We start from the raw sequence: 15106 nt of genomic DNA on the forward strand, positions 1-15106 counted from the left end.
CATCTCTGATGCGCCGGACGCGCTCAGGTGTTTGAGGAGACTCGTGAGCGAACACACACACACACACACACACACATCATCTCTAACCCTCACCGGTGGACACGCCGGACGCGCTCAGGTGTTTAAGGAGACTCGTGAGCGAACACACACACACACACACACACACACACACACATCATCTCTAACCCTCACCGGTGGACACGCCGGACGCGCTCAGGTGTTTGAGGAGACTCGTGAGCGAACACACACACACACACACACACATCATCTCTAACCCTCACCGGTGGACACGCCGGACGCGCTCAGGTGTTTGAGGAGACTCGTGAGCGAACACACACACACACACACACACACACACACACATCATCTCTAACCCTCACCGGTGGACACGCCGGACGCGCTCAGGTGTTTGAGGAGACTCGTGAGCGAACACACACACACACACACACACACACACACACATCATCTCTAACCCTCACCGGTGGACACGCCGGACGCGCTCAGGTGTTTGAGGAGACTCGTGAGCGAACAGGAGCAGTTCCACGGATTCTCCTCCAGATCCAAACTCTTCAGTTTCATCAGTCCTGTAAAGATGCCTTTGTCGAGGGTTTTCAGCTCATTTCCCCTCAGTTTAAGCGTCTCTATGTGTGTGAGGCTGTCGAAAGCTCCTTCAGGCAGAGACTGTATGTGGTTGTAAGAAAGATCCAGCAGCCGAATCCCGGGATACTCGCGCAAGTTCTGGATATCCGAGTCCGACATCTTCACTGAGTTGTGGCTCAGGATCAGTTCGGTGAGGTTTCTGGGTTTCCCTGCAGGAATGCCGGTTAGAGATGAGTTGTTCATGTCCACCTGAACACAAAGGTTGGTGTCTTAGTGTAACACACTGCAGATTCTCTCTCTTCACTGAGTTTTACATGGGATTCTCCAGTTTACTCTATGATTTGTCTATGCCTTATTGTGGACTAATATAGAACATTTTTATATAATTCACTGTAAAGCAACACCTGAAGCTCTCACCTGCAGTGCGCTGACCTGTGAGCTCATCAGAACCACTGCCATCCAGAACACACACACTTCTGTCGCGGTCATGATCTCTCTGAACACACACACACACACACACACCTGTGATGATAACAGCACTGCATCAGCCAAACTCTCCCAGACCCTGTGTATAAGAGAACCGCTCTGGATAACCCATCCGTCTGTGGTGAGAGTGTAAAAACCCTCTTCATGAGCGTCACACAAAGAGGATCTGTGTGCAAAAGAGTGTGTGCAGAAGAGTGTGTGTCCTCCGCGTCTGCTGTCCTGTGTCTCGCAGCTCTTCTGTTATCTGCCATCACACACAGATCCTCATGCTCATCCAGCACAGGCTCCCAGTGTTCTCCAGTGAGCGAGGGCTTGAATAATGACGGTATTGTATTCTGTACTGCATCTTCTAGCTAACTCATTTCATATCGATGAACTCTACAGTTATTGAACTGAACTGAATTGATCTGAATAATGACACTGTTGTGTTTTTGAGACGCTTTACAGCAGAATGTGAACATCTCCTCGTTCTCCTCGTGAACACAGGCTCTAGTGCTCATGTGCGGTTCTATAGGTACTCTGATCATTATAGTTCTTCTTCATTGAATATAGCACTTCATTGAAGAATCCGCACATCTTCAATATAAATATGTTCGTTTCAGTTTTTGTTGTAATAGTGATGTTGGCCTATTTCCTATTTCTGGATTTAAAAGTCTCTCTTAGGATAATTGTTGCTCTGCTTTTCTCCTCAACTCTTTCGACTCTAACCTTGCTCTGTGTTCCCTCTTCTCCCGCTCACTAACCCTGTTAGATGTGTACGTGTTTGTGTTTTAAGTGTATATTAGTATATTCTTCCTTCTCTTCTGCTGGAAAGCTCTACCCTCCCGTCTTGATTGACAAGACGGGGTTAGTGTCATACTGAATTGATTATGAACATGAAATATCAAACCAATTGATGTATACATATTTTTCCTTTTTTTTCTTCACCATATATGGAAATGAAATTGCATTAGGCATTTAATGGATCATTTGAGCCTCTTTGCACTTTTGAAGTTAAGAAAACTGTAATCTGGATTCAAACTGCTGTGGGAGCATTTAGGATTTTTGCCTCAAAAGCTCATAATGAGCATTAAACTTCAGCTTTTTATTTTTGTTATAGTTCAAATTATTTTAGAACTTGGATTCTTTAAAGATGTATTGTTTTTGATTACTTGTTTAAAATGATAAACATGGATAATATCTTCTGAACCTGACCAAACATCTCGCCTGCATAAAGGCGACCAAAGAATAGGATGCAGTAATACAGTATTATGCAGTAATAGGATGCAGTAATACAGTATTATGCAGTAATAGGATGCAGTAATACAGTATTATGCAGTAATAGGATGCAGTAATACAGTATTATGTAGTAATAGGATGCAGTAATACAGTATTATGCAGTAATAGGATGCAGTAATACAGTATTATGCAGTAATAGGATGCAGTAATACAGTATTATGCAGTAATAGTATGCAGTAATACAGTATTATGTAGTAATAGGATGCAGTAATACAGTATTATGCAGTAATAGGATGCAGTAATAGGATGCAGTAATACAGTATTATGCAGTAATAGGATGCAGTAATACAGTATTATGCAGTAATAGGATGCAGTAATACGCTATTATGCAGTAAAAGGATGCAGTAATAGGATGCAGTAATACAGTATTATGCAGTAATAGGATGCAGTAATACAGTATTATGCAGTAATAGGATGCAGTAATACAGTATTATGCAGTAATAGGATGCAGTAATACAGTATTATGCAGCAATAGGATGCAGTAATAGGATGCAGTAATAGGATGCAGTAATACAGTATTATGCAGTAATAGGATGCAGTAATACAGTATTATGCAGTAATAGGATGCAGTGATAGGATGCAGTAATACAGTATTATGCAGTAATAGGATGCAGTAATACAGTATTATGCAGCAATAGGATGCAGTGATAGGATGTAGTAAAACACTATTATGCAGTAATAGGATGCAGTAATAGGATGCAGTAATAGGATGCAGTAATACAGTATTATGCAGTAATAGGATGCAGTAATTCAGTATTATGCAGCAATAGGATGCAGTAATAGGATGCAGTAATACAGTATTATGCAGTAATACGATGCAGTAATACAGTATTATGCAGCAATAGGATGCAGTGATAGGATGTAGTAAAACACTATTATGCAGTAATAGGATGCAGTAATACAGTATTATGCAGCAATAGGATGCAGTGATAGGATGTAGTAAAACACTATTATGCAGTAATAGGATGCAGTAATAGGATGCAGTAATAGGATGCAGTAATACAGTATTATGCAGTAATAGGATGCAGTAATTCAGTATTATGCAGCAATAGGATGCAGTAATAGGATGCAGTAATACAGTATTATGCAGTAATACGATGCAGTAATACAGTATTATGCAGTAATAGGATGCAGTAATACAGTATTATGCAGTAATAGGATGCAGTAATAGGATGCAGTAATACAGTATTATGCAGTAATAGGATGCAGTAATACAGTATTATGCAGCAATAGGATGCAGTGATAGGATGCAATAATACAGTACTTTGCAGTAATAGGATGCAGTAATACAGTATTATGCAGTAATAGGATGCAGTAATACAGTATTATGCAGTAATAGGATGCAGTAATAGGATGCAGTAATACAGTATTATGCAGTAATAGGATGCAGTAATACAGTATTATGCAGTAATAGGATGCAGTAATACAGTATTATGCAGTAATAGGATGCAGTAATAGGATGCAATAATACAGTACTTTGCAGTAATAGGATGCAGTAATAGGATGCAGTAATAGGATGCAATAATACAGTACTTTGCAGTAATAGGATGCAGTAATACAGTATTATGCAGTAATAGGATGCAGTAATACAGTATTATGCAGTAATAGGATGCAGTAATAGGATGCAATAATACAGTACTTTGCAGTAATAGGATGCAGTAATACAGTATTATGCAGTAATAGGATGCAGTAATACAGTATTATGCAGTAATAGGATGCAGTAATAGGATGCAGTAATACAGTATTATGCAGTAATAGGATGCAGTAATACAGTATTATGCAGTAATAGGATGCAGTAATACAGTATTATGCAGTAATAGGATGCAGTAATAGGATGCAGTAATACAGTATTATGCAGTAATAGGATGCAGTAATACAGTATTATGCAGTAATAGGATGCAGTAATAGGATGCAGTAATACAGTATTATGCAGTAATAGGATGCAGTAATAGGATGCAATAATACAGTACTTTGCAGTAATAGGATGCAGTAATACAGTATTATGCAGTAATAGGATGTAGTAAAACACTATTATGCAGTAATAGGATGCAGTAATAGGATGCAATAATACAGTACTTTGCAGTAATAGGATGCAGTAATACAGTATTATGCAGTAATAGGATGCAGTAATACAGTATTATGCAGTAATAGGATGCAGTAATAGGATGCAGTAATACAGTATTATGCAGTAATAGGATGCAGTAATACAGTATTATGCAGTAATAGGATGCAGTAATACAGTATTATGCAGTAATAGGATGCAGTAATAGGATGCAGTAATACAGTATTATGCAGTAATAGGATGCAGTAATACAGTATTATGCAGTAATAGGATGCAGTAATAGGATGCAGTAATACAGTATTATGCAGTAATAGGATGCAGTAATACGCTATTATGCAGTAAAAGGATGCAGTAATAGGATGCAGTAATACAGTATTATGCAGTAATAGGATGCAGTAATACAGTATTATGCAGTAATAGGATGCAGTAATACAGTATTATGCAGTAATAGGATGCAGTAATACAGTATTATGCAGCAATAGGATGCAGTAATAGGATGCAGTAATACAGTATTATGCAGTAATAGGATGCAGTAATACAGTATTATGCAGTAATAGGATGCAGTAATACAGTATTATGCAGTAATAGGATGCAGTAATACAGTATTATGCAGTAATAGGATGCAGTAATACAGTATTATGCAGCAATAGGATGCAGTAATAGGATGCAGTAATACAGTATTATGCAGTAATAGGATGCAGTAATACAGTATTATGCAGTAATAGGATGCAGTGATAGGATGCAGTAATACAGTATTATGCAGTAATAGGATGCAGTTATACAGTATTATGCAGTAATAGGATGCAGTAATACAGTATTATGCAGCAATAGGATGCAGTGATAGGATGTAGTAAAACACTATTATGCAGTAATACGATGCAGTAATAGGATGCAGTAATACAGTATTATGCAGTAATAGGATGCAGTAATTCAGTATTATGCAGCAATAGGATGCAGTAATAGGATGCAGTAATACAGTATTATGCAGTAATACGATGCAGTAATACAGTATTATGCAGCAATAGGATGCAGTGATAGGATGTAGTAAAACACTATTATGCAGTAATAGGATGCAGTAATAGGATGCAGTAATACAGTACTTTGCAGTAATAGGATGCAGTAATACAGTATTATGCAGCAATAGGATGCAGTAATAGGATGCAGTAATACAGTATTATGCAGTAATAGGATGCAGTAATACAGTATTATGCAGCAATAGGATGCAGTAATAGGATGCAGTAATACAGTATTATGCAGTAATAGGATGCAGTAATACAGTATTATGCAGTAATAGGATGCAGTAATACAGTATTATGAAGCAATAGGATGCAGTGATAGGATGCAGTAATACAGTATTATGCAGTAATAGGATGCAGCAATAGGATGCAGTAATAGGATGCAGTAATACAGTATTATGCAGTAATAGGATGCAGCAATAGGATGCAGTAATAGGATGCAGTAATACAGTATTATGCAGTAATAGGATGCAGCAATAGGATGCAGTAATAGGATGCAGTAATACAGTATTATGCAGCAATAGGATGCAGTAATAGGATGCAGTAATACAGTATTATGCAGTAATAGGATGCAGTAATAGGATGCAGTAATACAGTAGTATGCAGTAATAGGATGCAGCAATAGGATGCAGTAATAGGATGCAGTAATACAGTATTATGCAGTAATAGGATGCAGTAATACAGTATTATGCAGTAATAGGATGCAGTAATAGGTTGCAGTAATACACTATTATGCAGTAATAGGATGCAGTAATACACTATTTTGCAGTAATAGGATGCAGTAATAGGATGCAGTAATACACTATTATGCAGTAATAGGATGCAGTAATAGGATGCAGTAATACAGTATTATGCAGTAATAGGTTGCAGTAATACACTATTATGCAGTAATAGGATGCAGTAATAGGATGCAGTAATACACTATTATGCAGTAATAGGATGCAGTAATAGGATGCAGTAATACAGTATTATGCAGTAATAGGATGCAGTAATACACTATTATGCAGTAATAGGATGCAGTAATAGGATGCAGTAATACAGTATTATGCAGTAATAGGATGCAGTAATACACTATTTTGCAGTAATAGGATGCAGTAATAGGTTGCAGTAATACACTATTATGCAGTAATAGGATGCAGTAATACACTATTTTGCAGTAATAGGATGCAGTAATAGGATGCAGTAATACACTATTATGCAGTAATAGGATGCAGTAATAGGATGCAGTAATACAGTATTATGCAGTGATAGGATGCGGTAATACACTATTATGCAGTAATAGGATGCAGTAATAGGATGCAGTAATACAGTATTACGCAGTAATAGGATGCAGTAATACAGTATTATGCAGTAATAGGATGCAGTAATACAGTATTATGCAGTAATAGGATGCAGTTATACAGTATTATGCAGCAATAGGATGCAGTGATAGGATGCAATAATACAGTACTTTGCAGTAATAGGATGCAGTAATACAGTATTATGCAGTAATAGGATGCAGTAATACAGTATTATGCAGTAATAGGATGCAGTAATAGGATGCAGTAATACAGTATTATGCAGTAATAGGATGCAGTAATACAGTATTATGCAGTAATAGGATGCAGTAATACAGTATTATGCAGTAATAGGATGCAGTAATAGGATGCAATAATACAGTACTTTGCAGTAATAGGATGCAGTAATAGGATGCAGTAATAGGATGCAATAATACAGTACTTTGCAGTAATAGGATGCAGTAATACAGTATTATGCAGTAATAGGATGCAGTAATACAGTATTATGCAGTAATAGGATGCAGTAATAGGATGCAATAATACAGTACTTTGCAGTAATAGGATGCAGTAATACAGTATTATGCAGTAATAGGATGCAGTAATACAGTATTATGCAGTAATAGGATGCAGTAATAGGATGCAGTAATACAGTATTATGCAGTAATAGGATGCAGTAATACAGTATTATGCAGTAATAGGATGCAGTAATACAGTATTATGCAGTAATAGGATGCAGTAATAGGATGCAGTAATACAGTATTATGCAGTAATAGGATGCAGTAATACAGTATTATGCAGTAATAGGATGCAGTAATAGGATGCAGTAATACAGTATTATGCAGTAATAGGATGCAGTAATAGGATGCAATAATACAGTACTTTGCAGTAATAGGATGCAGTAATACAGTATTATGCAGTAATAGGATGTAGTAAAACACTATTATGCAGTAATAGGATGCAGTAATAGGATGCAATAATACAGTACTTTGCAGTAATAGGATGCAGTAATACAGTATTATGCAGTAATAGGATGCAGTAATACAGTATTATGCAGTAATAGGATGCAGTAATAGGATGCAGTAATACAGTATTATGCAGTAATAGGATGCAGTAATACAGTATTATGCAGTAATAGGATGCAGTAATACAGTATTATGCAGTAATAGGATGCAGTAATAGGATGCAGTAATACAGTATTATGCAGTAATAGGATGCAGTAATACAGTATTATGCAGTAATAGGATGCAGTAATAGGATGCAGTAATACAGTATTATGCAGTAATAGGATGCAGTAATACGCTATTATGCAGTAAAAGGATGCAGTAATAGGATGCAGTAATACAGTATTATGCAGTAATAGGATGCAGTAATACAGTATTATGCAGTAATAGGATGCAGTAATACAGTATTATGCAGTAATAGGATGCAGTAATACAGTATTATGCAGCAATAGGATGCAGTAATAGGATGCAGTAATACAGTATTATGCAGTAATAGGATGCAGTAATACAGTATTATGCAGTAATAGGATGCAGTAATACAGTATTATGCAGTAATAGGATGCAGTAATACAGTATTATGCAGTAATAGGATGCAGTAATACAGTATTATGCAGCAATAGGATGCAGTAATAGGATGCAGTAATACAGTATTATGCAGTAATAGGATGCAGTAATACAGTATTATGCAGTAATAGGATGCAGTGATAGGATGCAGTAATACAGTATTATGCAGTAATAGGATGCAGTTATACAGTATTATGCAGTAATAGGATGCAGTAATACAGTATTATGCAGCAATAGGATGCAGTGATAGGATGTAGTAAAACACTATTATGCAGTAATACGATGCAGTAATAGGATGCAGTAATACAGTATTATGCAGTAATAGGATGCAGTAATTCAGTATTATGCAGCAATAGGATGCAGTAATAGGATGCAGTAATACAGTATTATGCAGTAATACGATGCAGTAATACAGTATTATGCAGCAATAGGATGCAGTGATAGGATGTAGTAAAACACTATTATGCAGTAATAGGATGCAGTAATAGGATGCAGTAATACAGTACTTTGCAGTAATAGGATGCAGTAATACAGTATTATGCAGCAATAGGATGCAGTAATAGGATGCAGTAATACAGTATTATGCAGTAATAGGATGCAGTAATACAGTATTATGCAGCAATAGGATGCAGTAATAGGATGCAGTAATACAGTATTATGCAGTAATAGGATGCAGTAATACAGTATTATGCAGTAATAGGATGCAGTAATACAGTATTATGAAGCAATAGGATGCAGTGATAGGATGCAGTAATACAGTATTATGCAGTAATAGGATGCAGCAATAGGATGCAGTAATAGGATGCAGTAATACAGTATTATGCAGTAATAGGATGCAGCAATAGGATGCAGTAATAGGATGCAGTAATACAGTATTATGCAGTAATAGGATGCAGCAATAGGATGCAGTAATAGGATGCAGTAATACAGTATTATGCAGCAATAGGATGCAGTAATAGGATGCAGTAATACAGTATTATGCAGTAATAGGATGCAGTAATAGGATGCAGTAATACAGTAGTATGCAGTAATAGGATGCAGCAATAGGATGCAGTAATAGGATGCAGTAATACAGTATTATGCAGTAATAGGATGCAGTAATACAGTATTATGCAGTAATAGGATGCAGTAATAGGTTGCAGTAATACACTATTATGCAGTAATAGGATGCAGTAATACACTATTTTGCAGTAATAGGATGCAGTAATAGGATGCAGTAATACACTATTATGCAGTAATAGGATGCAGTAATAGGATGCAGTAATACAGTATTATGCAGTAATAGGTTGCAGTAATACACTATTATGCAGTAATAGGATGCAGTAATACACTATTTTGCAGTAATAGGATGCAGTAATAGGATGCAGTAATACACTATTATGCAGTAATAGGATGCAGTAATAGGATGCAGTAATACAGTATTATGCAGTAATAGGATGCAGTAATACACTATTATGCAGTAATAGGATGCAGTAATAGGATGCAGTAATACAGTATTATGCAGTAATAGGATGCAGTAATACACTATTTTGCAGTAATAGGATGCAGTAATAGGTTGCAGTAATACACTATTATGCAGTAATAGGATGCAGTAATACACTATTTTGCAGTAATAGGATGCAGTAATAGGATGCAGTAATACACTATTATGCAGTAATAGGATGCAGTAATAGGATGCAGTAATACAGTATTATGCAGTGATAGGATGCGGTAATACACTATTATGCAGTAATAGGATGCAGTAATAGGATGCAGTAATACAGTATTACGCAGTAATAGGATGCAGTAATACAGTATTATGCAGTAATAGGATGCAGTAATACAGTATTATGCAGTAATAGGATGCAGTAATACAGTATTATGCAGTAATAGGATGCAGTAATACAGTATTACGCAGTAATAGGATGCAGTAATACAGTATTATGCAGTAATAGGATGCAGTAATACAGTATTATGCAGTGATAGGATGCGGTAATACAGTATTATGCAGTAATAGGATGCGGTAATACAATATTACGCAGTAATAGGATGCAGTAATACAGTATTATGCAGTAATAGGATGCAGTAATACAGTATTACGCAGTAATAGGATGCAGTAATACAGTATTATGCAGTAATAGGATGCGGTAATACAATATTACGCAGTAATAGGATGCAGTAATACAGTATTATGCAGTAATAGGATGCGGTAATACAATATTACGCAGTAATAGGATGCAGTAATACAGTATTATGCAGTAATAGGATGCAGTAATACAGTATTACGCAGTAATAGGATGCAGTAATACAGTATTATGCAGTAATAGGATGCAGTAATACACTATTATGCAGTAATAGGATGCAGTAATACACTATTTTGCAGTAATAGGATGCAGTAATAGGATGCAGTAATACACTATTATGCAGTAATAGGATGCAGTAATAGGATGCAGTAATACAGTATTATGCAGTGATAGGATGCAGTAATACAGTATTATGCAGTAATAGGATGCAGTAATAGGATGCAGTAATACAGTATTACGCAGTAATAGGATGCAGTAATAGGATGCAGTAATACAGTATTATGCAGTAATAGGATGCAGTAATAGGATGCAGTAATAGGATGCAGTAATACACTATTATGCAGTAATAGGATGCAGTAATAGGATGCAGTAATACAGTATTACGCAGTAATAGGATGCAGTAATACAGTATTATGCAGTAATAGGATGCAGTAATACAGTATTATGCAGTAATAGGATGCAGTAATACAGTATTATGCAGTAATAGGATGCAGTAATACAGTATTACGCAGTAATAGGATGCAGTAATACAGTATTATGCAGTAATAGGATGCAGTAATACAGTATTATGCAGTGATAGGATGCGGTAATACAGTATTATGCAGTAATAGGATGCGGTAATACAATATTACGCAGTAATAGGATGCAGTAATACAGTATTATGCAGTAATAGGATGCAGTAATACAGTATTACGCAGTAATAGGATGCAGTAATACAGTATTACGCAGTAATAGGATGCAGTAATACAGTATTATGCAGTAATAGGATGCAGTAATACAGTATTTTGCAGTAATATGATGCAGTAATACACTATTATGCAGTAATAGGATGCAGTAATACAGTATTATGCAGTAATAGGATGCAGTAATACAGTATTATGCAGTAATAAGATGCAGTAATAGGATGCAGTAATTCAGTATTATGCAGTAATAGGATGCAGCAATAGGATGCAGTAATAGGATGCAGTAATACAGTATTATGCAGTAATAGGATGCAGCAATAGGATACAGTAATAGGATGCAGTAATACAGTATTTTGCAGTAATATGATGCAGTAATACACTATTATGCAGTAATAGGATGCAGTAATACAGTATTATGCAGTAATAGGATGCAGTAATACAGTATTATGCAGTAATAGGATGCAGTAATAGGATGCAGTAATAGGATGCAGCAATAGGATGCAGTAATAGGATGCAGTAATACAGTATTATGCAGTAATAAGATGCAGTAATACAGTATTATGCAGTAATAGGATGGAGTAATACACTATTTTGCAGTAATAGGATGCAGTAATACACTATTATGCAGTAATAAGATTCAGTTATACAGTATTATGCAATAATAGGATGCAGTAATACAGTATTATGCAGTAATAGGATGCAGTAATACAGTATTATGCAGTAATAGGATGCAGTAATACACTATTATGCAGTAATAGGATGCAGTAATACAGTATTATGCAGTAATAGGATGCAGTAATACAGTATTATGCAGTAATAGGATGCAGTAATAGGATGCAGTAATAGGATGCAGTAATACAGTATTATGCAGTAATAAGATGCAGTAATACAGTATTATGCAGTAATAGGATGGAGTAATACACTATTTTGCAGTAATAGGATGCAGTAATACACTATTATGCAGTAATAAGATGCAGTTATACAGTATTATGCAATAATAGGATGCAGTAATACAGTATTATGCAGTAATAGGATGCAGTAATACAGTATTATGCAGTAATAGGATGCAGTAATAGGATGCAGTAATACACTATGATGCAGTAATAAGATGCAGTTATACAGTATTATGCAGTAATAGGATGCAGTAATACAGTATTATGCAGTAATAGGATGCAGTAATACAGTATTATGCAGTAATAGGATGCAGTAATACAGTATTATGCAGTAATAGGATGCAGTAATACAGTATTATGCAGTAATAGGATGCAGTAATACAGTATTATGCATTAATAGGATGGAGTAATACACTATTTTGTAGTAATAGGATGCAGTAATACAGTATTATGCAGTAATAGGATGCAGTAATACAGTATTTTGCAGTAATATGATGCAGTAATACACTATTATGCAGTAATAGGATGCAGTAATACAGTATTATGCAGTAATAGGATGCAGTAATACAGTATTATGCAGTAATAAGATGCAGTAATAGGATGCAGTAATTCAGTATTATGCAGTAATAGGATGCAGTAATACAGTATTATGCAGTAATAGGATGCAGTAATACAGTATTATGCAGTAATAAGATGCAGTAATACAGTATTATGCAGTAATAGGATGCAGTAATACAGTATTATGCAGTAATAGGATGCAGTAATACAGTATTATGCAGTAATAAGATGCAGTAATACAGTATTATGCAGTGATAGGATGCAGTAATACAGTATTATGCAGTAATAAGATGCAGTTATACAGTATTATGCAATAATAGGATGCAGTAATACAGTATTATGCAGTAATAGGATGCAGTAATACAGTATTATGCAGTAATAGGATGCAGTAATACAGTATTATGCAATAATAGGATGCAGTAATACAGTATTATGCAGTAATATGATGCAGTAATACAGTATTATGCAGTAATAGGATGCAGTAATACAGTATTATGCAGTAATAAGATGCAGTTATACAGTATTATGCAGTAATAGGATGCAGTAATACAGTATTATGCAGTAATAGGATGCAGTAATACAGTATTATGCAGTAATAGGATGCAGTAATACAGTAGTATGCAGTAATAGGATGCAGTAATACAGTATTATGCAGTAATAGGATGCAGTAATACAGTATTATGCAGTAGTAGGATGCAGTAATAGGATGCAGTAATACAGTATTATGCAGTAATAGGATGCAGTAATACAGTATTATGCAATAATAGGATGCAGTAATACAGTATTATGCAGTAATAGGATGCAGTAATACAGTAGTATGCAGTAATAGGATGCAGTAATACAGTAGTATGCAGTAATAGGATGCAGTAATACAGTATTATGCAGTAATAGGATGCAGTAATACAGTATTATGCAGTAATAGGATGCAGTAATACAGTATTATGCAGTAATAGGATGCAGTAATAGGATGCAGTAATACAGTATTATGCAGTAATAGGATGCAGTAATACAGTAGTATGCAGTAATAGGATGCAGTAATACAGTATTATGCAGTAATAGGATGCAGTAATACAGTATTATGCAGTAATAGGATGCAGTAATACAGTATTATGCAGTAATAGGATGCAGTAATACAGTATTATGCAGTAATAGGATGCAGTAATACAGTATTATGCAGTAATAGGTTGCAGTAATACAGTATTATGCAGTAATAGGATGCAGTAATACAGTATTATGCAGTAATAGGGTCGAGATAGTGGAATGAGCTCTATCTATCAGATCTGCGAAATCGCTGTCATTGTTTCAGAATTTGTTCAAAGTGCATTTAATGTTGGTAGCCTATAATGGTTAGATGTTATGGTTTATATGTTGTCCATTTATTCGTCTATGTGTGTTCTTGTTTTTATCTTTTTATAGAATCTGTATGTAAATCACTTTGGTTCAACCTTGTTTGTGTTTTAACAGTGCTATATAAATAAATAAACAATAAACAAGAACATTTAACATTTGGAACCAGCTCTATTATCACATTTATGCACTACTTAAAGGTGAACAGAATTAAACTGTTTTCTTAAAACAAAACAAAAGAAAAACTTTATAGATATGATTGTTAAGAGTGACTTACCCTTGAGTCGTGTGTAATAGCATATGTTAACATAAACTTGATCAAGCTGAGACAGAAACAGACCTTTGCTCTCTGTAATAAAAGACTGGCTAAAGATTGAGCACATTCAGTCATTCAACTTCAGAAGATGAACTATGACTTTTATTGTGTTCCTGTTGCTCATGGCGCTGTAGAAACACTAAGGTCATGGGTTTCATTCCCAGGGAATGCATGAACTGATGAAATATATATACCTTGAATGCAATGTAAGCTGCTTTCTATAAAAGTGTCGATCAAAAGTATACTTGTTGAACTTTGGTATGGTCTCAGAGTTTCTTGATACAGTTTTCAAAGTAATCTTTAGTTTCAGTTTTGTCGTGTTTAATTGCATCGCAGCACCAGCTCTTTAAAGCAGTCCCAAAGCCCTATCATTAACACAAACCAGAAATGTTCTCTTTAATTCATACTGAATCCTTTAGAATTATCATTAAGATTATTTAAATTAACAACGATTAAAAGTTAGTAACTTTGATTTCCATTTAATTTTCCTCACTTAATCCTCACTTTAAGCACTCCGATACCACAGCGAATAAAGTTCAAACATTATTAAAGGCAATTTAAAAAATAAGAACAACTACACAAATTACAAGCATTAATAAATACAAAGTTCCAAATAAAATATTTTCTAACAGTAGTATTCATTTCAGGTACAGAAATGTAATAATGAAATGTAAAATAACACTGTTCACTGTATAAATTGAATAAAGATTAATCTTTGTTAAAGCTGTTTCTGTAGTTTGATT

At 35.2% G+C, this 15106-nt stretch overlaps 2 protein-coding genes across 3 annotated transcripts in view; one reads left to right on the top strand and one right to left on the bottom strand.

Annotated features, from left to right (window-relative positions):
• The window catches only part of LOC143744092 (leucine-rich repeat-containing protein 19-like), a 24100-nt gene extending 9717 nt beyond the window's left edge, over positions 1–14383 (bottom strand). The window contains exons 1-3 of the mRNA XM_077235482.1: positions 14325–14383; positions 1018–1096; positions 480–849 (exon numbers count right to left, since the gene is read on the bottom strand). Of these exons, the coding sequence (XP_077091597.1) occupies positions 480–849; positions 1018–1096; positions 14325–14347 (472 nt within the window). The 5' untranslated portion in view covers positions 14348–14383. The remainder of the gene's footprint in view (positions 1–479; positions 850–1017; positions 1097–14324) is intronic.
• ift74 (intraflagellar transport 74) overlaps positions 1–15106 on the top strand; it is a 134003-nt gene that overhangs the window by 78508 nt on the left and 40389 nt on the right. The window lies entirely within an intron of this gene.

This window comes from Siphateles boraxobius, unplaced genomic scaffold (assembly GCF_051911475.1).
Source record: "Siphateles boraxobius isolate OS27281-9 unplaced genomic scaffold, OSU_SipBor_1 195, whole genome shotgun sequence".
NCBI classification, from domain to species: domain Eukaryota; kingdom Metazoa; phylum Chordata; class Actinopteri; order Cypriniformes; family Leuciscidae; genus Siphateles; species Siphateles boraxobius.